This window comes from Monodon monoceros, unplaced genomic scaffold (genome assembly GCF_005190385.1).
Source record: "Monodon monoceros isolate NGI ecotype Baffin Bay Population unplaced genomic scaffold, NGI_Narwhal_1 Super_Scaffold_3, whole genome shotgun sequence".
In the NCBI taxonomy this organism is placed as follows: Eukaryota; Metazoa; Chordata; class Mammalia; order Artiodactyla; family Monodontidae; genus Monodon; species Monodon monoceros.
The window spans coordinates 67,781,273-67,801,731 of NW_021703780.1; the positions used below are offsets into that span (position 1 = coordinate 67,781,273).

The window sequence follows — 20,459 nt, forward strand, 5'->3', positions numbered from 1 at the left end:
ATGTTGGTTTTGTTTTTAGAAAATTGTAGCGGCAAGTATATATAAACATATATACGGTGAAGTCATTGTTAAAGCAAAAGCACTCGAAAGACTGTATACTTGTCTTTCCCACCTTTGGTTTTCGCTGAGTTGCACAGGAGTGCTGTGGGTCGTGGTCATCTAAATTGTTTGCTGTGCCCTATTTCGTTGTCTCCAGCCTGGGGCCTGAGCTGGGGCCATCTTGGTCAGTCACGCTTGGCCCTGTGACACGGCAGCCTAGTCTTCAAGAATGAACGATGTGGCCTGGAAATGAGAAATTGAGCTTGCGTTTGTATTCTTCGCAAAAACATTTTGGATGGCCCTTTCTGTTGTCCTGCTTGCATGCTCACCTGGCCCTCTCCACCCTGCCGCCCCCTCCCGTGACCCCTACCCTGCCACGGTCATGGTTTGATAGCTGTCGTGGACTTGTCTTCATCACAGTTGGTCATAATGTCATCAAGCTGCTAAAATGTCAGATGAGGACTGGCAGGCTCGGTTTTGCTCCTTCTTCGATGCCTGTTTGTTCCTTGAATGGAGAAATGATCCGGCATCATATTCTCCCTAACCTGGGAAATGGCTGTTGCTAACGTTTAGTCTTTCCGATTAGCATTATTGGCGGGCAGGCAAAACACTTGTTTAGCAGCCATGTCTGCATTGTTATTACTTAAGAGCATGTACAAAGTCAGTAGGGAGGTCACTCCCAGGGACCTAAGAATTGTCCCTGACCTGTCGTGTACCCAGGGTGGACCAGGTGGCCCACAGCTACACTCAGCCCCTTGTTCTAAATCCACAGTCAGGTTGTTCAGCCCTCCATGCCGTATGCTAACCCTTTTCTAGGGACCAGGTCGCTGGTTTCTGGAGACAAACTCAGCAATCCCAAATACAGAAGCCTTCCATCCCAGAGCTGTTACATACCAGGTCAGAAGTAGTCAGAGAGAGGCTCCCCGACAAGAACTCTCCAGGACGCCTCAGGGCAACTGGTTTGCCTCCTGTCTGAATTGGAAAACTGCATCCTTTCAGCTTTTCTAGGAAGAGATGGGAATTAATGCATAAAAGCAGACTGATCCCTTTGCACTTGGGCAACTCAGGGCTCATTTGCCTTCCGTAGTCGCAGGGGGTTGGCCCAGAGCCTACACGGCAAGAGCCTGCTTGGGAGCCCTGTGGGAAGGAGCTTTCCAGACTCTGGCACATAGTTTGGCTTCCTAAGGCTGAGGGTCCATTTCCCTGTAGGGTTTCCAGATGAAGACTGTGGCATCTCGGGAAGGAGTTACCGAGGTCATCTAGTCCAGGCCCTGGGATGACACTGGAATTCCATCTCTTGAAACATCATTCAGCCCCTAGTGCTGTCAATGGAAAGCTCCCTGGGGAGTGAGACCTTCCCTAGTCCCGCAGCCTCTGGGGGTGTCCTGCGGTTGAACCCAGGAGTGGCAGCTTGCTCACGGTCCTTTTCCACCCTTCACCAGCTCCCTGTGTTTCTGAGCCTCCTCCACCCACCCCTTGTAAGGAAGATGGGGATGGCAGCTACTCTCTTTGCATCCATCTGAGTACTGAAACCCCATCAACTCCAGAGGAACCCATTGCTTAGCTGTAACAGCCGGAATGGGCTTTCCCGGTGGTCGCATTCTGTGTGGCCCCTCCAGACCTAAAGGGAACGAGCTGCTGTGGGTGACCAGCTGAAGACATGGCCCAGCTTTACCCTGGCCTTGGGCTGCTGCTCCTGGCTCTGGCTGTATGTTGGACCCACCTGGGAAAGCTTGGGGCCACCCCAGATCAATTAAGTAAAAAGCTTTGGGGTGAGAGCCAGGCATCAGAGTTGTCAAAGATCTCCCCAGGCCGTTCCAGTGGGTAGCCCAGGGTGAGAGTGGGCCTGCCCTTTTCATCAGGCTGGCGTTTGTAGTTCACGCAAAGCCATCCTCGGGGTCCCTCCATTTGTAAGATATTTTAGCAACTTGTACTTTCCCCCGGTGCTACCAGTGACACCCTCCCCTGCCCAGTCCTCCCTGCCCAGTGAGGCATGTGGGGGGGGTGTCACAGGCTGCACTGGGGGTGCACGCAGCCTGGTGTGCCATTTGCTCTGTCCTTCCTTTCTTGCGTGTTGTGCTGCCTTGTCCCTCCACAAATGCTGTCTTTTCCTCTTCTTTGTCTTTTTGAGAGAAAGACTACCCATGGTTTCAAGTTCATAGGCCAAGATTTGTCATACTTCAAAGATAGCAGTTGAAAAAGAGATGTGCCCTTCAAAAGTCAGTTTGGCTACTAACTTTCTCATGTCACAAGGGGAGTGTAAAAGGTCTGTCAGACTTGGCGTGGGCTAGGGAGGGGCCAGCAGAAGAGGCTTGGGCCAGGTCATGGCCAGAAAGAGTGTCTTCCCCGACCACCCAGCCTCCTTATTCTCTTGTAAGTCCAACACACAAGTTATGGACATGGCAGAAATATACTAGAGTGTTCTGTCTTATGCGCACTCTCGTCCGCTTGAGCGTAGGCAAGTGCGCGCGCGCGCACACCCCCTCACACTCCAGCTGTATGGGTCAGACTGGAGCCTCCTGCACACAGCCCTTAGGCAGTTGGTGTGGGCAAGCATGAGAACTTGGGAAAACAAATACCTTCATTTGCTAAAGTCATGAGTTAAAAACCATCATCTGTCCTTTTAAGGAGATGTGATCCCTTTTGAGATGAGATGATAGAAGGGATGTAAAAAGAGTGACCAGGCTTTGACCAACCCATTGCAGAGGTCACGTTCCGAGCATCCCAGGCGAAGCAGGGACTCCTTTTTAACCCCATCAGAACCCGTTAGTCTTGGCTTAGTAATCTCGTTGAATTTCAGTTGTGATGTGATGTGCACAGACTCCTTCTATTTTATGAATTTTATAGCGTTTTAGGTTTGATCTCAGGAGGCAGCCATTGACGAGAGTGAGACTCCAGAACGGAGTTTTTCCTTTCCCTGTATCTCCCGGGAGGAGAGCCCATCAGATTAGGGTGTGCATCCATGCGCACACACACAACCCTTAGCTGTACAGACCCACTGTGCAGAGAGGCTCCCTAGGGCCCTGGAGAGCACCCAGGAGTTCTGGGCCCCCAGTCAGAAGAGGCTCCTTCCTTTGTTGGCTTCTGGGTCGACCAGCTGCTTCAGCAGAGGTGACCCCGCTGAAGGGGGAAAAAAAAAAAGGCCGTCATTTCCTGACTCTTGTTCAGCCTTTACTGTTTAATTTAAAGATGGCTCCTGATACAACCTCTTTGCATTCTCATAAACAGTTGTTGAACCTCTAATGAGTGCCAGACACCATGCTGGGCACTGAGTGGAGTGAGGCAAGGTCCCTGCCCCCTGGGGGCTCACAGACTGAGTGGGGAGGCCGGTGACCACAGGGCGACGAGGGCTGGGATTCTGCACCCTGGGGCCCAGGTGACAGGAGCCCAGCCAGACCTCGGGTGAGACAGCACTGCGGAAGCTCAGGGAACGCTGGTGCTAAGCTGCTTCTTCCCAAGAGTCACCCAGAGCTGAGCCTTCTTGGTGGGGCAGTGAAGCCTTCTGGAGGGAAAGCAGCCCCTCTCCTGCTTGCCCTGACTCAGTCTGCCCAGCTCCTCGGCAGCCCCGCCAGTGAGGGCCCATCGGACGCACGCCGCCCAGCTGCGCGGCCCCAGGAGTAGAGTGGGGCAGGGGAGGTCTGTGGAGCGCAGGCAGCTGCCACTCTGCCCTGCTTGGTGGAGTCACCCTGTTCCTCAGGGTTAGGAATGGCCTGCCTCAGAGCAGTTAGGTCCTCAGACCCACAACCCTGACTAAAACAAGAGAACCAGTCTTCCCGTGAGAAGCAGAATCCCACCCTGCATTTCTGTGCTTGGGGACAACTGAGGTCTTGCAGCGTTGTCTTTTACTAGATGTCTTTCAGTCTTGAAACATCATGTCCTGGGGTGTGAATTAGAAAGTCGTAGTGTCTGAGCCTGCATCAGTGGCTGCCCACCCTCAAGTCCAGTTGCAAGCAGTTCCTGTGGCATTTCCTCAGGGAGGGAGCAGATGTGTTATCCTCAGACATGAACCCCAGATTTTTTTTCTTTTAAATGGGGGGACACCCTCCTGAACCCTTGCTTCCTTCCAAGTTCATTAATACATGTTCAATCTTTGATTTCTTAAAGCCAACTGAAAGTGAAAATGTCCCTGTCCCAACTGCTACACCTGGGGTAAGACCAGTGACTAGTCTCCAGGGGCTGGGCCTTTTCCTTCAGTTTATTGGGCCATGTCGAGTTTTCCACTAGTTGTTCCGTATTCTCCATGATTGTCCTTTCAGAACAGTGTCTGCAGTGGTTTGCATTCATTATCAGTGTCCAGTACTCTTGACCAGACCAGTGTCCTCCTCTTAACACACTAGACCACGTGGACATGCATGTGCTGTGTGGACCCAGGGTTTCCCAAGCCCTGTGTTGTTAGCATGTAACTTTTCCTTTCATATCATGCTTTTTGAGGTGAAAAGGCCCTAGAAACACATCTTTAATTCTTACCTCTGCCACCTCTGTTTGCATCTGTTGCTGTTTTTATGAAAGTGTTGCATGTTCTACTTTCCATTGGGTTTGACCTCTCCATGATAACCCTTCAGAACTCTGAAGAGAGCAATAGAATCTCCATCACCTTTTTCCGTCTTTTCCGAGTGATGCGATTGGTGAAGCTTCTCAGCAGGGGGGAAGGCATCCGGACACTGCTGTGGACTTTTATTAAGTCCTTCCAGGTAAGAGCCATGCCAAGGGCTTCTTTGTCTTTGAAGATCATATGTAAGTCAGTGGTTGTCCCCTGTTGTGGAGGATCCGGACTCCTTTCTGCAGGACCGCTGTGATCACCTAGGTCCAGAGAGGACCTGGAATGCTGAGGAGACGGGCCCAGCATTGCTTGGATAAATCGAATAGGATTACTTGCTTAAGGAAGCAGAAGAGAAAGCAGTAACGCCTGCAGCTGAGAAATCTGCAGCATTTCTGAGATGGATAGATGTACGGGGCTCCCCGCACCTCAGTCCTGCCCAGGATGCCCGGGATGAATGGTGATGTCTGAGAGAGGGAGGGTCCCAGCCGACCCCTGGAAGCCTCATAAGGCTGCGGCAGTCCTGTCCGTTGGCTAATCTAGATACAAATCAGAGACTACTTGGCCTTGGCCAGCACACCATCCCCCGTCCTGGATTATCCAGTGCCTGGGAGGATTACAGAGTGAAGGGCACCTAAGTATAAGCCAGGTCCCCTTTGTCATCTATGGCTTTCCAGCCTGGTGCAGCCTGGTTCTTGGCTGTTCCAAACAGAACCCAGCTTCTCCTGTACCTTCCAGCACCCCACCCTAGATGTTCTGGTCTTCTGGACTTACTCCCCTGGGGAGGGGGGCACAGATTCTTGTTAAGGGGTGCACTGCATGGGGGACTTTGTAGATGTGCACGAACTTTAGAAAATGAGTCATGGATCTTCGTTTCTTTATCTTTTGACTTTTTAATTCAAAAGTAGTAAATGCTCACATTAACAAATTAAGTTATTCGAAGCTACACAAAGAACAACCCCATCGGCTCTGAGGAAACTGGTGTTAATATCCCAGGAAACATTTTTCCACAGTGGGTAGAATTTTAACAGGTAAAGAGGAGAACGGTTGGCATCTGGGGAAGGAGGTAGATCCAGAAACTCAAAGAAGGAAAATCGCAAGTCCTGTTGGGGAAAATGAGACTATAGGAGGAGCCGGGATGCAGCTCTGAGAGAGGCAGGGCAGGTGGGGGGCCTCGAGCAGGTGAGCCTCGGTCCTGGAAAGGGATTAAATCCTAGACGGTTGTTATTAATACAAAGTACCAACATTTGTGAATGAACTGCTATAAAAATAGAATGATTCATGCAAATGTCATTGTTACATTAAACTTTTTTAAAAAAAGTTTTGGTCACTATAAGATGAATTCATGTCACAGAGACATGACCATACATGACCATTCATGTCCATAAAAATTGAGAAACTATGCCAACAGAATTCTTAAACATTTGCTCATCTAGGGAGAAAACGCATACTGCTATGGCAAGGACAGCCTGAAACTAGCCCTGTGGGACTCTGTTAACCAGTCCAGTTGTCAGGATGGTGCTACTGCACTGGGCCAAGCTGGCAGTCACAGATCCAGAGCTGGCACAAGTCGGAAGGTTTTTTAGCCACTGGCTTTCTGATGACCTTTCTCAGATAGGAGAGCAAGCGGAGGCTTTATGCATGTGAGCTTGGCCTTAAGTTTAACAATATGGGCACTCCTTGGAGGCGTGCCAAGCACACAGACATCTTCTGTCACCTGAGATGAGGGAGACAGCAGTTGAGGAGCCTTGGATTAAAAGACCAGCGGTGGGCTTCCCTGGTGGCGCAGTGGTTGGAATCCGCCGGCCATTGCAGGGGATGCGGGTTCGAGTCCTGGTCCAGGAAGACCCCGCATGCCATGGAGCAACTAGGCCCTTGTGCCACAGCTGCTGTGCCTGCGTTCTAGAGCCACTGAGGCCCGCACACTTGGAGCCCGTGCTCCGCAACAAGAGAAGCCACCGCAATGAGAAGCCAGTGCACCGCAACAAAGAGGAGCCCCTGCTCGCCGCAACTAGAGAAAGCCCGCGCGCAGCAACGAAGACCCACCGCAGCCAAAAATTGAATAAATTAAAAAAAAAAAACCAGTGGTCTGACCCAACACATGTGCTTATATTTGATGTTCCTAAGGAGAGCCCAGGCTTGGTGACCACACAGCTAGCTCCTTTTCTTCCCTGGCCCAGCCCCCATCTCCGCGGTTCTTTCGGAAAGAGTGCATTTTAAGAAGGGTGTCTTGCTTTCTACAGCCACAGCCAGAAAGTGGTTCTTCCCCTCTGACCCAATAATTCCACTCCTAAGGCTTCACCCTAAGGAAGTACTTAAGCAGATGCAAGGTGATTTTGCATAAAGATGTTCCTTCGCGAAAGAGCCCCTTGCCCCCACCCCAAACACGCCCACAAAGAAAGCCGAAGCCATCGAATTGTCTAGCACGTTGGAATTGTTTCATCAATTACAGTCGTTTCTGAGAGCGACACTGTTTAGGATTAGGACGCACTGTTAACAACTGTGGAAAGCACGTCGTGCCTGCAGCTTCGTAACCCGAGGTGTGCATGGGCTGCTGTCCTCGGGGCTGAAGCCGGGCTGCCGGGCTGGGGTTTAAAAAGCTCTTCCTCACTATTGATGTCCTTACAATATAACATGGAAAAGAATAGAGCGTGTGCCCCATGCGGGCCTTCAGTCTGCCCCCAAGCCATCCAGGGGGACAGGATGCTCGCGCTGAGCCAAGCACTGCTTCTCTTCCAGGCGCTCCCGTATGTCGCCCTTCTCATCGCCATGCTGTTCTTCATCTACGCGGTTATCGGCATGCAGGTACGCTCCAGCACCTCTCCCCCGGGTCCCCTTTGCTACGTCGCCCCAGATCTCTGGCAGGCTGTACCTTGGCCAGGTGGACTGGACAGACAGGTCATGCGTTTTCAGCCGGACGCCTTGGCTGCTGAAGAGCTATAAAGATGAAAAAGACGTGGCCCTGCAGGAGAGAGCCTGTGCCAGCGAGAGCCGGGCTCAGAAGGAATATGTCAGAGGAAGCTGGGTTTAGGGCACTCCCCACCCCCAATCTGTGTCTGAGGGGAGCCAACTGATTGAGAAAACCCATCGTTGATTGTAGCAACAGCAAATGCTGTACTGAAAAAAGCCATAGTTGTCCTATTTTCTGCATCAAAGTTGCTAAGAAGATATGAGTGATACAAAAGTCTGTTTATCATCTGAAAGCATTACAAACTATTTCTAGATGCTGGGGCTGAACTGGAGCCATTATCTTGCCTCAGAAGCGCCCCTCTAAAAAGAAGCGTGAAACCAGGCTCTTCTGTGGCCTGGTCCTGGCTGAGGGGCTGTGGGACGCTCCCCAGCTCCTCCTGAGGTGGGGAAGGGGGCATAGGAGCTTCCCTAACAGCTGAGCCCTAACGCAAAGTGGGCGGGTAGGGGGCAGAGCCCCCTGGAGGAGAGGGAGGTGGAGGACCCTGTGGCCCTGGACCTCCCCGGGGTCCCTCTGCCACGCTCTCTGCTGGTTCAGGTGCAGCCTTTCAGGTAAGGGAGGGCTGTGCGTAAAAAAGAGGTGAAGTATTCCCGCAGCAGAGAAATGGTGGTACGTGCTTTTTTATTCTGAAGGCAGAGAAGCATTTGCAAGTGACTAGGACTTTTACCAGGGGTTTTGAACAAAGAGGCAGTGTGCTTGAGCCCCTGTAATTTAGTAGCTTGTGACACCATGGGCCCCAAAGGGTCTTTTATGCCATAACGTCCTCATATAAAACTTAAGTGGTCGCAGAGAACTGGAAACCGCATCTCGCACACCACCCCGGTGTTCACGCAAGAGTCTTTGCCGGCCATCAGGGTCTTCGAAAATGTCAGTCTGCTTCTGTATTCCCCACGAGTGAAGAATTTACTAACTTCTCCTGGCCCTTAAGGCAAAGCCAGCCCTCCTTCCCATGGCCCACCGGCCCCCCATCCAGGCTTGTCTGCAGCCTGGTCCTTGGGCTGTTCGTCACACTCACGTTCTTTCCATTTCCTGGAGCACCCGGGCCACGTCGCCTCTGCTCCTTTGCAGGTCGTGCTCCCTCTGCCTGGAGCATTCTTCACCCTCCTTGTCACCTGACTGGCTTCTCCTTCCCCTTCAGCTCTGGGCCTTAACCTCACTCTCCCTGGAGGCCTTCCCCGACCCCAGCCCCAGCCTCAGGGATCCTGTGAGCCTATTCTGTGCTTCCCCGTCGGGCTGGACCAGCCCAGCTCCCATCTGAAGAGGCTGCCGGTCTGGTTACTTTTTGCATCCCTTCCCCAGGCTAGGAACTCCTTGAGCTGAGAATGTGCCCAGCGGTTAGCACCGAGCCCAGCATATCTTAGTGGGATGAATAAAGTTCCAGGGACTCTGGGTATCGACCGAACTTGAGTTCTAAATTCACATATGGAGGGGTGTGCTTTTTTTCTTTCTTTTCTTTTTCGGTATGACAAAATCTTTTCTTTTTTTTCCCCTAATAATTTCTCTCTCTAGATGTTTGGGAAAGTTGCCATGAGAGATAACAACCAGATCAACAGGAACAACAATTTCCAGACCTTTCCCCAAGCAGTACTGCTGCTCTTCAGGTGACTGAGTCCAGCCCGGAGCAAGTCTCTCTGGTTCTGGGCTCCAGAGCAGCAGAGGACCCGGGTTCTTAAAGCAGTTGGTCATGGTGGCCTTTTGTATTTGTTGGTTTTGTACTATTAAACAGACACGGTAGCATTTTAGTCACAGAGGAATTTTGCAGGCTTTTGGTCATTCCCATTGTGATTGGCTTAAGGTTTTCCACTTGGGAGTGAGTAGGTCTCCTGAGCCGCCGAGAAGGTATGGGGTGTATGCTTACACATGGGCGCGTGTGCTCAAACAACCGGGAGAATGAAAATTTAGCACGAATGTAGAGGCCTTTTGCACAGTCAGTGGGGAGCATCCTGAGATGTGCAGTTTCAAACTTTATGGGATTGTTTTAAACTCCATTTAATAGCTTTGTAAACAAAGCGCCTTAAAGTGAGAGAACTTTCTAGAAACCATACAAGCAAGTCCTAATGACTGGAGAGCAAGTTCTTTGTAAGTTAGTTTCCAGTTCTTTGCTTTCAACAGAATCAAATGGGGATCTAATCAAGTTGTCAGATGTTAGGTCATTAAAAAGAATAATCGTTTAAAAATTGTAACGTAAGTGTTTAAAGGAGAGAAGACCACAAAACATCCCTTTATACAAAAAGAATTGATGTGCTTTTATCAAGTGACTGATATAAATCAAAGGGAGTTGCAACAGGGCCTCCCTTACTGATGTAAGTTGCATTTGAAAATAAGTAGGAATTTTCACTAAATCAAACTGGCTTTCCCCCCAAAGTACTTAGGTTTTGGTCTAATTAAAAAAATTTTTTTTTCTTAAAATTTCTTAAAGATCTAAGCCTCAAATGCCTTCTTTGTTTCTTTGCTTAATCTAAATAAAGGTGTGCGACGGGGGAGGCCTGGCAGGAAATCATGCTGGCCTGCCTCCCGGGAAAGCTCTGTGACCCCGAGTCCGATTACAACCCCGGGGAGGAGCACACCTGCGGGAGCAACTTTGCCATTGTCTATTTCATCAGTTTTTACATGCTCTGCGCATTTCTGGTAAGTGATCAGAATAGCCACCCTACCACCAGTGGACCCATATTCATGTAGCATTTGGGATTCAGACCAATGACGTTGCCCCGTCAAATAGCTGTGGGTTTTTTATGCTGACGAGCAGTCTAGACTCCACTGGGCCGTCGAGGTTTTGCTGAGCGAGGCCTGTGTTACTAGCACCTTTGGTGTGAGCAGGGGTTGGGTGCTCGCTAACAGGCTTCACCATCCCAGCTTCTTAGGGCTGCTGGTTCCTTTATAATGAAAAATCTCAAAGCCACTGCACATAGTAGTGACTTACGAGAGTGAGTTATTTGGTGGCAAATCATAACACTGCAGTGTGTTTCAAAAGGTCAGACAGTACATTCCCCCCTGCCCTCCCCTGGGCCTATACCCAAACCATTTTGGAAAGCTAGAAGCCTGCCTTTTTCTTAAACGTTCTCCAGAGTGAAAGATTTTCAGCCTCTCTAGGAGAAATGGGTCCAAACGTCTTGTGACCCTTATAATTAGGAAGCACTCACTAGGGTTGAACCCAGCTCATCCCACTACAGCTGAAACTCCCTCTTGATTGGCTTTTACAGATCATCAACCTGTTTGTGGCTGTCATCATGGACAATTTCGATTATCTGACCCGGGACTGGTCTATACTGGGGCCTCACCATTTAGACGAATTCAAAAGAATATGGTCCGAATATGACCCCGAGGCAAAGTAGGTTGAAGAGAATTCCATCTGGCTTGTGGGGGCTGTTTCTGGGTGTTGGGTGTGCTTTCCTGTGGAAGGTGGGATGGACCGAAAGCCCCGGCCTGCTGGTGCTGCCCTGCGCCTCATGCCGTACTTTGTCTCCAGGGGAAGAATCAAGCACCTGGACGTGGTCACTCTGCTCCGCCGCATCCAGCCCCCCCTGGGGTTCGGGAAATTGTGTCCACACAGGGTAGCCTGCAAGGTAGGTGTCCTGTTGGCGTCCCTGACGGCCTCTCTTGCAGGAACTCCCTGCTTTAGTCAACAAACCCTTACTAAGTGATGTTCTGTGGAGCCTGCTGTCAGGCACTGGAGATGCCGAGGTGAATGACATGTGGTTGCTGTCCTTGAGGAGTCCTCAGCTATGTAACTCTTAGGTCACCCTGTCAGCCAGCAATAAGAATAGGAAGGGAAGTGTGTAATTTGTCGCTGGGTAGAAGGAGGGGATGGAGACATTTGCATCAGGTCCAGCAGGAGAGAAGTAGGAGTTCGTCACGGGGGAAGGGCATCGCAGAAAGGGAGCCCAGGGAGCCCAGACGTGGAGGCAAGAGAATGGAGAGTCGGTGTGGCTGGAACGCAAGAGGAGGTGGCAGAAGGCCTCAGGACCAAGCTGAGGGTAGCTGCGAGGAGCCTTCTGTGCTATGCTGAGTCCCATGGAAGAAACAGGAGGAGACGTCCATTCTAGAAAGTTGACTCTTGGCAATGGAGAAGTGAACTAGGGCCAGGAGAACATCCAGGAGAGCTGTTGCATTATCTCACTGTGAAGTACCGAGAGCCAGAGGGAAGTGGGCATGGAGAGGAGGGGATGGCTTAGGGATCTACTTAGGGAGTAGAGTGGAGAGGACTTGGTGGCCTGGACGTTTCCTAATTTGTGTGATGGTGCACACAGTGACGTGCCCCTCGTGTGCATCCGGCGGTGGCGTCTCGGGGATGGATTCAGACAGATCTCCTGCTGAAACCGCACTCCTCCTCGGACGGGACTCGAACCCGTCCGCACCTCAGATTGAGACTTGAACCCACGACTCCTGACTTAGGAGGGGACTTGAACCCACTGTCTCTTAGTTAAAACCACTCACCTGGTGTCAGGACTTACTGAAACTCAGGTTCTTTCGTCTCGATGCAGAAAGATTTCAGCGTGAGGCCGGCAAAGAGTGAGTTTCTTAGCATAGGATGCTTGTGAGAGATACAAGCGGGCAGGCAAGGGAGCGCAGCCCCGAGAACGAAGAGGGCTACATTTTTATAATCAGAGAAAAATGGGGTAGGGGAGAAGATCACCTTCTTCCTCATTTTTGGCTAGACGTCAAGGCTTGTATCCTTAGTTCCTCTTTTAACCCTTGGTGGTCTAACCAGGACTGTCATGGCGCTCTTTACATGATATGTATATTAGCAAAAGGGTGGTAACATATACTAAAGCATGGTAGTTCATCTCAGGTTTTGGTATAATGTCGCCTTTCACCTAGTTTCTTTCCCCTCTCATCTATATTCCTGTCTTGGCTACACACAGGAATGTAACTCTTCAAGGACCATTAATTCCCTGACTTCATATAACAAGATTCAGATCTCATATCTATTTGTCTTGTACTTTAACTACATATGTAGATTGTTGCTTGGTTACTGGATTCTTTTCTTGAGTTGTCTCCCACTGTTTAAACAGTCTCCCAAAGTCCCTTAGAATTCCCTTTCTGACTTTAATCCCCTAGTGGGATTTTTTTTTTATTAATTTATTTGGTTGCGTCGGGTCTTCATTGTGGCATGTGGGATCTCTCGCTGTGGTGTGTGGGCTCTTCGTTGCAGCGTGTGGGCTTCTCTAGTTGTGGCGCGTGGGCTCAGCAGTTGCGGTGCACAGGCTCCAGAACGCGTGGGCTCAGTAGTTGCAGCGCACGGGCTTAGTTGGCCCATTGCATGTGGGATCTTGGTTCCCCGACCAGGGATCAAACCCACGTCCCCTGCATTGGAAAGCAGATTCGTAACCACTGGACCACCAGGGAAGTCCCCCTGTAGTGGGATTTTTAAGCTATCTATTTAATTATCCTACTCTATCCCTGTCACCATCTTACCCCATTCCTGAAGTTTTCACATCAGACCATGCTCTCTGCGAGCTCTCATTGAGATTTGTTTTCCTTTCATAGAACTCGCACTGAACCACCTTGAGTCAGCTGTAGCAATAGAAAAGGATCCCCCTTTTTGAAGGAGAAATGCGAGATTTGCCTGTTGAAACTCCGCCCTATAGAAATCCAGCCAGTCTGTGCAACAACTGGTCCCCTCTTCCCACAGATATGAGGGGATTCAGGGTCGGGGGTTCACCCTACCCCCAAAGGGATGCTGGGCTAGCTCTAGACAGAACCCACAGTGAAGAGCGGAGTCTACAGTGTATTTCAGGCTTTCAGAGAAATCCGAGCCAAAACTCATTGTCCCCTGGGCTGGAAGTCCAGTTGGCAAGTCCTTGGGGTCCTCGCCGAGTCTTTGCTTCTCCTCATCCTGGACTCTGGATGTAGGCAGAGAATAAGCCACAGATGTTGACTTTTTTCCCATAAATTTCCCAGTATCAGCCTCTTTTCTGTTTCCAAGAACAAGATGGGTTCTGGCTCATGGCTGTTATTTTGTGTTTGCATTTCCAGACCCTTTTATGTAAAGGATCTACGTGTCCTTCAGGCACAAAGTAGTCCATTTTGCTGATTCAGGAACTTGCCAGGAAAAGCAAGTTGACTGTGCAGGCTCTCCTAGGACTAGGAATTTAGGTGGGATGAATCATGTGTACACAAGACTCCAGTCCATTAATAGGGAGGAGGAAAAGTGTTTTAAAATCTTTCTCTTGGGACACCTCGTCAGCCAAAAGTAAGAAATTTGAAACTGTTAGAAGTTCTAAGTACCACTTATTTGGCACTTACCACGTGCCAGGCACCTGGCTGGAGTCTTAAGTGTCTGTGAGCTCCTTTAACCCTTGCACAGCCCTTTGCTGTGGGCATGGCATCTGCAGTAACTGGGGCCACAGACAGTTTCACTCACCCAGGTCCTCTCCAACTCTCAGTGGTGGTGTTACAGGGGCGAAGAGAGAGAAAAGAGAAGCAGGATGTGGGGCTCCAGCTCTGAAAGACCAAACACTGGACTCGTAGAACCGCATGGACTTGTACAAAACACTCCACAGTGGTCTCACCAGGGCAGGGTCCTTGAAGGACACTCCCTGCGATAGGAAAAGTAATCGACCCTGTTGGTTCAGGACCTTTGTCCCAGGCTCTGTGCCTGGCTCATCATACCTGGTACATCACTTTAACCCCAAACAGCCTTAAGGATGTGCCCAGAATGGAAGCCTGACCCCAAGACACAGGGAGAGCCAGTTAATGAGAAAGGGAGAGGAATGCATGGACAGTAGGGAGTCTAAAAAACAAACACAATGCATCTTCTGAGTGCCCGCGTTTGCGCTTCATGACTCGAGCTTTGATCTTTGTCAGCTCGGATCTCCTCAGATAGTAGATGCCCCCCCAAATGGCTGTTGAGTTGAATCGAGGGTTGATTAGAAAGGAGATGAGGGATAAACAGAGAACAAACGAGGAAAAGGGCTGCAGCTGTCATCATTCGTTTGCGTTCTATTAAGGGACTTTTCTTTCTGTTTACAGAGACTAGTTGCCATGAACATGCCGCTCAACAGTGATGGGACAGTCATGTTTAATGCAACTCTGTTTGCTTTGGTCCGAACGGCTCTTAAAATCAAGACGGAAGGTGAGCCCTCCCTGGAAGCAGGACAGGTGGGAGAAGAGGAAGGGGAGGCCGTATCCCACCTTGATTCCCATCTGGGCCTCTTCTTGTCAAAGGCGGGGCAGGGAGGGGACACCCCCCTGCCCAGGGGATGGGGCGGTATGTGAAATGAGAACGTCTGTGCTGGCCCCACTGGCTGGACCTGCTTCCCTCAACCCTTCTCCCCTCCCTCCGTGCTTCACCTTATCCTGGAAGGTTGAGAGGTGAGCCGGGCCACCAGCAGCCCCGGTGAGAACAGAGAGGCACTGCTGGGCAAAAGAAACAAGGCTTGTTCCCCCCCTCCTTGCTTTTTGAATTCAGGGAACCTAGAACAAGCTAATGAAGAACTCCGAGCTGTGATCAAGAAAATCTGGAAGAAAACCAGCATGAAACTACTTGACCAAGTTGTCCCTCCAGCTGGTGGTCAGTGCAATTTTTTTCCTAAGTAGTTCTTGACCAGCACATTGGTTTCAATGCTAGTCTCTAGGAAGCCCAGCGTGTTTGCAGAATGCTTAAGGTACCAGCCAGAGCATTGAGGCCAACAGCTAAAGGCCCTTCAGCCATTGGTGTAATGATTTGGGGTAACGTGAAGACCACTGCAGACAAAGGAGAGGCTTCAGTGAGAAGGATATCAAGACCCACATGGTTGAAGCCGGGATTCTCTTGTGGGTGGAGGGATTAATATTAGGAGAACAAGCTTGCTGCCTCAAAACCAAAAGCCTGTATTTTTTTTTGCCCAAAATGAAGTGTTTAAAACTAGTTTTCCTATAGCCTTCAACATACTGTTGAAAACTTCTCACACAAAAAAAAAAGCTTTCAGAAAATGGTGTTTTTGAAATGTTCTTAAGACTGGATCTGCTACCATAATTACCAAAAACATCCCTTTGTTTAGAATTTAGAGACGGAACTAACAGGCATGCTTATTTCCTTTTGCTATCATAAAATAACTGACTAAACTTTTCTCAGATTTTTATATATATATAGATATAATACATATCTATATATATATATATAATACAGATACTGTATTTCCATTTTTGTCTAAGTATACATGGACTTACAAGTGGAGATGATTGTGTTTTGACTTTTATTTTCGAGTTTTAAAGGTGCAGGATCCGTTTGCTCGGTGCCAACATGCCTGCACTTTACCCCCTAGCCCTGGGCACGTAGGAGTGTTTGGTGTATTTTGTAACCAACTGAAATCTTATAGTGTCCCTGCTCCTGCGGCCGCCAGACTGGGCTGGCCCAGGTCCAGAAGCTGAGCCAGGACGGTGGCCTCTCCTTTTGAGAAGGTGACAACCTCTGGCTCTCGGGGGCAGAGAGAGCAGCATGCTGGCCAGCTCCGCTCCCCGGCATGAATCCAGAGCTTTTTGTGGCTGGAGGGAGCCGCCCGGAGCTGGCAGGGCCACCAGCTCAAAGCTGGGAAAGATGGCCCACAAAGAAACGATAAAGGGCTACTGTGCAAAACAAAACACTGAAAGAACAAAACCGAAATGAAGACTCCCGCCTAGAGAGAGAACCCTGGCTCTCCACAGGAGAACGGATGCTGCACGCTTAAAACGACCCTTTGGTTTTCGTTCTTTTCTTTTTAGCTGCACACCCAGGTGCTCGCATGGCTGAGACGAATTGCTTTTTCCAATCGTTGTAACAATGTGCTTGAGCTTTTTCTGCAGCCTCCATTCCTTTCAAGTATCAGTCTTTCAGAATATTCTGAAGCAATTCTGTTTTAGGGTGGTGGCATGGAATCGGAGTTATCTCTTGCCAGTTGTATTCCCCTACATGTTTCTCACGATGCAGATGCATGCCTCAGAGTAGCGGGCCCCACCTGTCCAGGGGGTCCTGCCTCAATGGCACGCGCACCTCCCGTCTCTCTTGAAACGCCAGCCTCATTACAGCCCAGTCTCTCTCACATCAGCGCCCATCCTGGCAAGGCTCGCCTGGAGAGAGTCATTCGCATTACTGTGAAACTTCCTTTCTTTTCATTTCACCAGAAGAAAAGTCCAGAATTTGGCTCCCTTCCTTGGAAAAGCTGATCAGCTTTTAGCCCTACTGGCCTTCTCACGAAGGCTACGTAGTCTTCCGCTTTCTTGGTCCAATAGCGGGCCCTGGTTTTCTCTCTGTTATTTCTTAGCATGGATTGGGGGGTTAGGATGACAAGGGTTAATCTCTTCCAACATGGCAGTAAGACCACTGAGAAACCTGGGACAAAAACAGTGCCTCAATAAGGGCTGGAAAACTCCAGAAGTGCCATGGCATGGGTTGTGGATGTGCTGGAGCTTATCCAGGTTGAATCTCAAATAAGTGCTCTCGTCACTGAACTTCCATAGGTGGTAACTTCAGGCTTCGGTGGACAGACTCTGGTTGAGTTGCTGCGCAGGGTTGTAGCATCTGCATTCACCCCTTGCCTCTTTGTTTTTCCTCTTTTACCTTCCAGTAGACCACTGGGTCCCAGCCTTTCCCACACCGTGGAGCACTTAGAAAAGGAGAGCATATTTACGACCCGCTGGGCCAGCGGACGGGTAGCACCCACGGCCGAGGGGCTCGGTGTCCCGCCCACTGTAACCTGGTCAGAGGGCAGAAAACTGAGCCAGGCCAACCGTGCACCTGTGACTGGTCGACGTGGGTCGCTCGGGGGCCCCTTACAGCCCTGGTGACATAGCAGAGTAGGTGCCCACCTTAGAAGGCTTTGCCAGCACAGGGGTGATGTGAGCCCCACTCCCCGCCGAGGTCATCATGAGCTTGATGAGGCAATACTCAGGAATGAGCCTGGAACCCAGGCCAGAATTCCGGGCTCTCGCGGCACCTTTGGCCGCAGTGACAGCCTCTCTGCTCTCTCCGTGCTGAGCTGTCTCGTCTCCCATCTGGCTCTTGCTCGTGTTCTCACCTCCACTCTAGAGTCTCCTGCCGTTTCGTGGATCTTCCCCCCCCCCTTTAGAAGTCCCTCCTCCTCCCAGGGGCGCTTCTTTGTCTTTGGGCCTTTGCCCCGGACCTGGATCTTGGGCCCTTTTGCCCTGAGAAGCGCTCAGAGCCGACCCCGTCGCTCTCTGCAGTCCTGAGCCCAGACGGCCTCACTGCACTCACTCCTCTTCCTTCCTTTTCTGACCTGCTGTGGCTTTGAATTTTCCTGTTCTTAAGATTCTTCCTGGGCCCAGTTTCAGTAGCTCAGCATCTCAGTGCAGAAGGCCAAGTGACCCTTGAGAGGCCTGCCCTGTAGAGCCCTAAGTGGGCACCTCTGCCCTGGAGCTGCCCCTTGGGCAGAAACCTGATCTGCCCTCTTCACTGAGTACACTGGCCCCCAGGTTCTGGGCCAGGGAGAGCCAAGACCCTCCCACAGGAGCCCCCTTGGCCCCTCTAGGCTAGCACCATCCAGGTGGAAGGGAGAGAAAGGTTAGGCCTGCTTTTGCTGGAAGCATCCCAGCATGGGATGAGATGGGCCTTCTGTGAGTACAGCCAGTGTTTTTTGTGGGAGCCCACAGAGAAGACTGGAAACCCTGGCCGGCAGAGGCTGGCTGCCCCTGGGATTCTCAGGCCGCAGTCGGTCCACCTCCTGCATGTAGCCCGGTGGGGAGGTAGACTTGTACTCTGGGAGAGGTGGCCCCAAAGGAGCAGGTGGCCCTTGTGGTGGAGCAGGGAGGTGGTGGGGTAAAGAAGGAGAGCCCAGGCCCAGGGGTCCCACATCCCAACTCACCTGGCCTGGGGCAAGTCATGGAACCTCTGTCCACTCCCCTCTCGCCTTCCTGCCTCTGGACAGTGCGTTGTTAGACCATTTGGACCAGCCCGAGACTGATGAGGGACCTGGTTTCACATCTACCCAAAGCCCTAGGTTCACTTTGGTGGCCCCTACACCGTTCCCAGACTTGCCGGGCTCGGGTTTAGAAGGAATGCAACACACTTCTCAAGGCTGACCACCGCCAGGCGTCTTCTCACACTGTAACACTGAGTAGCTTCTGACAAGGAAGCTGGGGGCCGTGGGAAGCCCAGAATGGCCCAGCAGTGTCCAGACAGGGATACCCCCCTCACGGCCACAGGATGCACCCCACCCAGGAGGGTCCCCCACCCCATCATGCTCTATGATCCATTTCAGTGGATGCCACTGTTGGCAGTTTGTAAAATAACGGTGACTCTGCTGGCTCACCATCCCCCGCCCCCTGGCACTTAGGACCACCCAGAGTGCTCTGCGGGGGGCCTCTTCTCCCGTAATCCTCACAGCTCCTCCTCCGAGAGGCTTAGGCCTGTTTACGGGTGAGAACGCAAGCCCAGAGAGGCCGAGCTCCTTACCCAAGATGGCACGTAAGTTGCGAGGGCAGCCTGGCCACAAGTGTAGCTGTGCTAAAGCCTGAGGGCAGCAGCCGTTCCTCCTCCCAGCCTCTGCGAACCGTGGTCAGTAGCCCCTGGGGGCCCTGGACAGATGTGGGGGTGAGCAGGCCTTGTGGAGACCCCCGGGCACACAGCCACTGCCGGGGTGGTTTCCCAGGAGACAGCCAGAGCCCCTATTCTGCCTCATGCATCACCTTTAATCACGCTCGGCAGAGTTCCAGCTCCCCAGCCACACACGATGGGGTTGTTTCTGAACAAAGCAGAAATAAGTCAGCTCAACTTTGAGGTTAGTTGGAGCTGTCACTTGCAGTATCGAAAACAAGCAGTTCTGAATTACAAACCAAGAAATGACATGTGGAGGCTATTGGCAGAGAATTAAGGGGGCACATGTAAATCTGGGTCTGCAGTCACTTTTCAGAAATGTCCTCTCCTTCCAAGCCTGTCTGTCACCTTTCTGAGGTCTCTATCTTTATCTCCAGGCATTGGGATTTGGATGGTTAATTGTCCTGGGTGTTCGTGGTAATTACACATGCAAATCCCTATGCGCAGGGGTGAAAATATGACCCATGAAGCCTTTTTTTGTTTTGTAATTTTTATTTTGAATCAGTAACCAAGGCGGCACTTCATAGTGTTACTAATATGTTGCTCTATTAAACTCATGACAAGTGTATTATTTTCTGCAATTTTGAGCATCAGTTTATTTAACTGACTCTAATTTTGAGCCTTAACTGCTTTGCACAACCTTGCTTTTCGCTAGATTTAGTCTCCCAGTGTCCTAAGCGAGAGCTCAGTGCCTCGTGCCCCGTCTTGCCCTTCCCCCAGCCCCAGCCAGAAGTGAGTGTTAAGGCTGTTGCTGCAAATATGCTGATTCGGGAGAGCTCTGTCTGGTCTCTCCGTTTAGATGATGAGGTAACCGTGGGGAAGTTCTATGCCACTTTCCTGATACAGGACTACTTTAGGAAATTCAAGAAACGGAAAGAACAAGGACTGGTGGGAAAATACCCCGCGAAGAGCAGCACAATTGCCCTACAGGTGAATTGTTGTTTTGTCTTTTTCTCTTTTTCACTAACGATTTTACGAGCTTATTTGAAATACTAGAGAGCTGACTATTCATGGTTGAGCAGTACCACCAGGATTTTGTTTAAACTGAGATACTGCACACTCCCCCAAATGTGGACTAGCCATTTCTGGGCCACCAGGTAAGTGCCTCCCCCTCCCTGCTTTCTCTGGCGTGCCCCTGCATCCGCGTCCACTGTGGCCCGGCCCCGTGGGGCAGGGCCTCCAGGACAGTGGCCGAGGCACATCCCTGGCGGGAGGGGAGCCAGAGCTGCCCTCATGCCTTGTCTCCCCCAGGGCTTCTCCAAAGGCAGCGTCCTCCGAGCAGGCACCCACCTTCCCCCAGCCTCGGGCTCGGGCCCTAGCCGCCCACGAAACAGCTTTCCATCTGAACGCAAGTGCTTTGTTTTGTTTCTGTTTGTTTCTTACCCCACTGCTTGTTGGTTTTCGGT

General features: G+C 50.9%; 1 protein-coding gene across 1 annotated transcript in view; it reads left to right on the top strand.

Annotated features, from left to right (window-relative positions):
- CACNA1D (calcium voltage-gated channel subunit alpha1 D) overlaps window positions 1-20,459 on the top strand; it is a 323,373-nt gene that overhangs the window by 274,624 nt on the left and 28,290 nt on the right. The window contains exons 31-39 of the mRNA XM_029243849.1: window positions 4,602-4,730; window positions 7,316-7,381; window positions 9,054-9,145; window positions 10,013-10,172; window positions 10,745-10,872; window positions 11,011-11,107; window positions 14,517-14,619; window positions 14,956-15,057; window positions 19,853-19,983. Coding sequence (XP_029099682.1) covers window positions 4,602-4,730; window positions 7,316-7,381; window positions 9,054-9,145; window positions 10,013-10,172; window positions 10,745-10,872; window positions 11,011-11,107; window positions 14,517-14,619; window positions 14,956-15,057; window positions 19,853-19,983 — 1,008 coding nt within the window. The remainder of the gene's footprint in view (window positions 1-4,601; window positions 4,731-7,315; window positions 7,382-9,053; window positions 9,146-10,012; window positions 10,173-10,744; window positions 10,873-11,010; window positions 11,108-14,516; window positions 14,620-14,955; window positions 15,058-19,852; window positions 19,984-20,459) is intronic.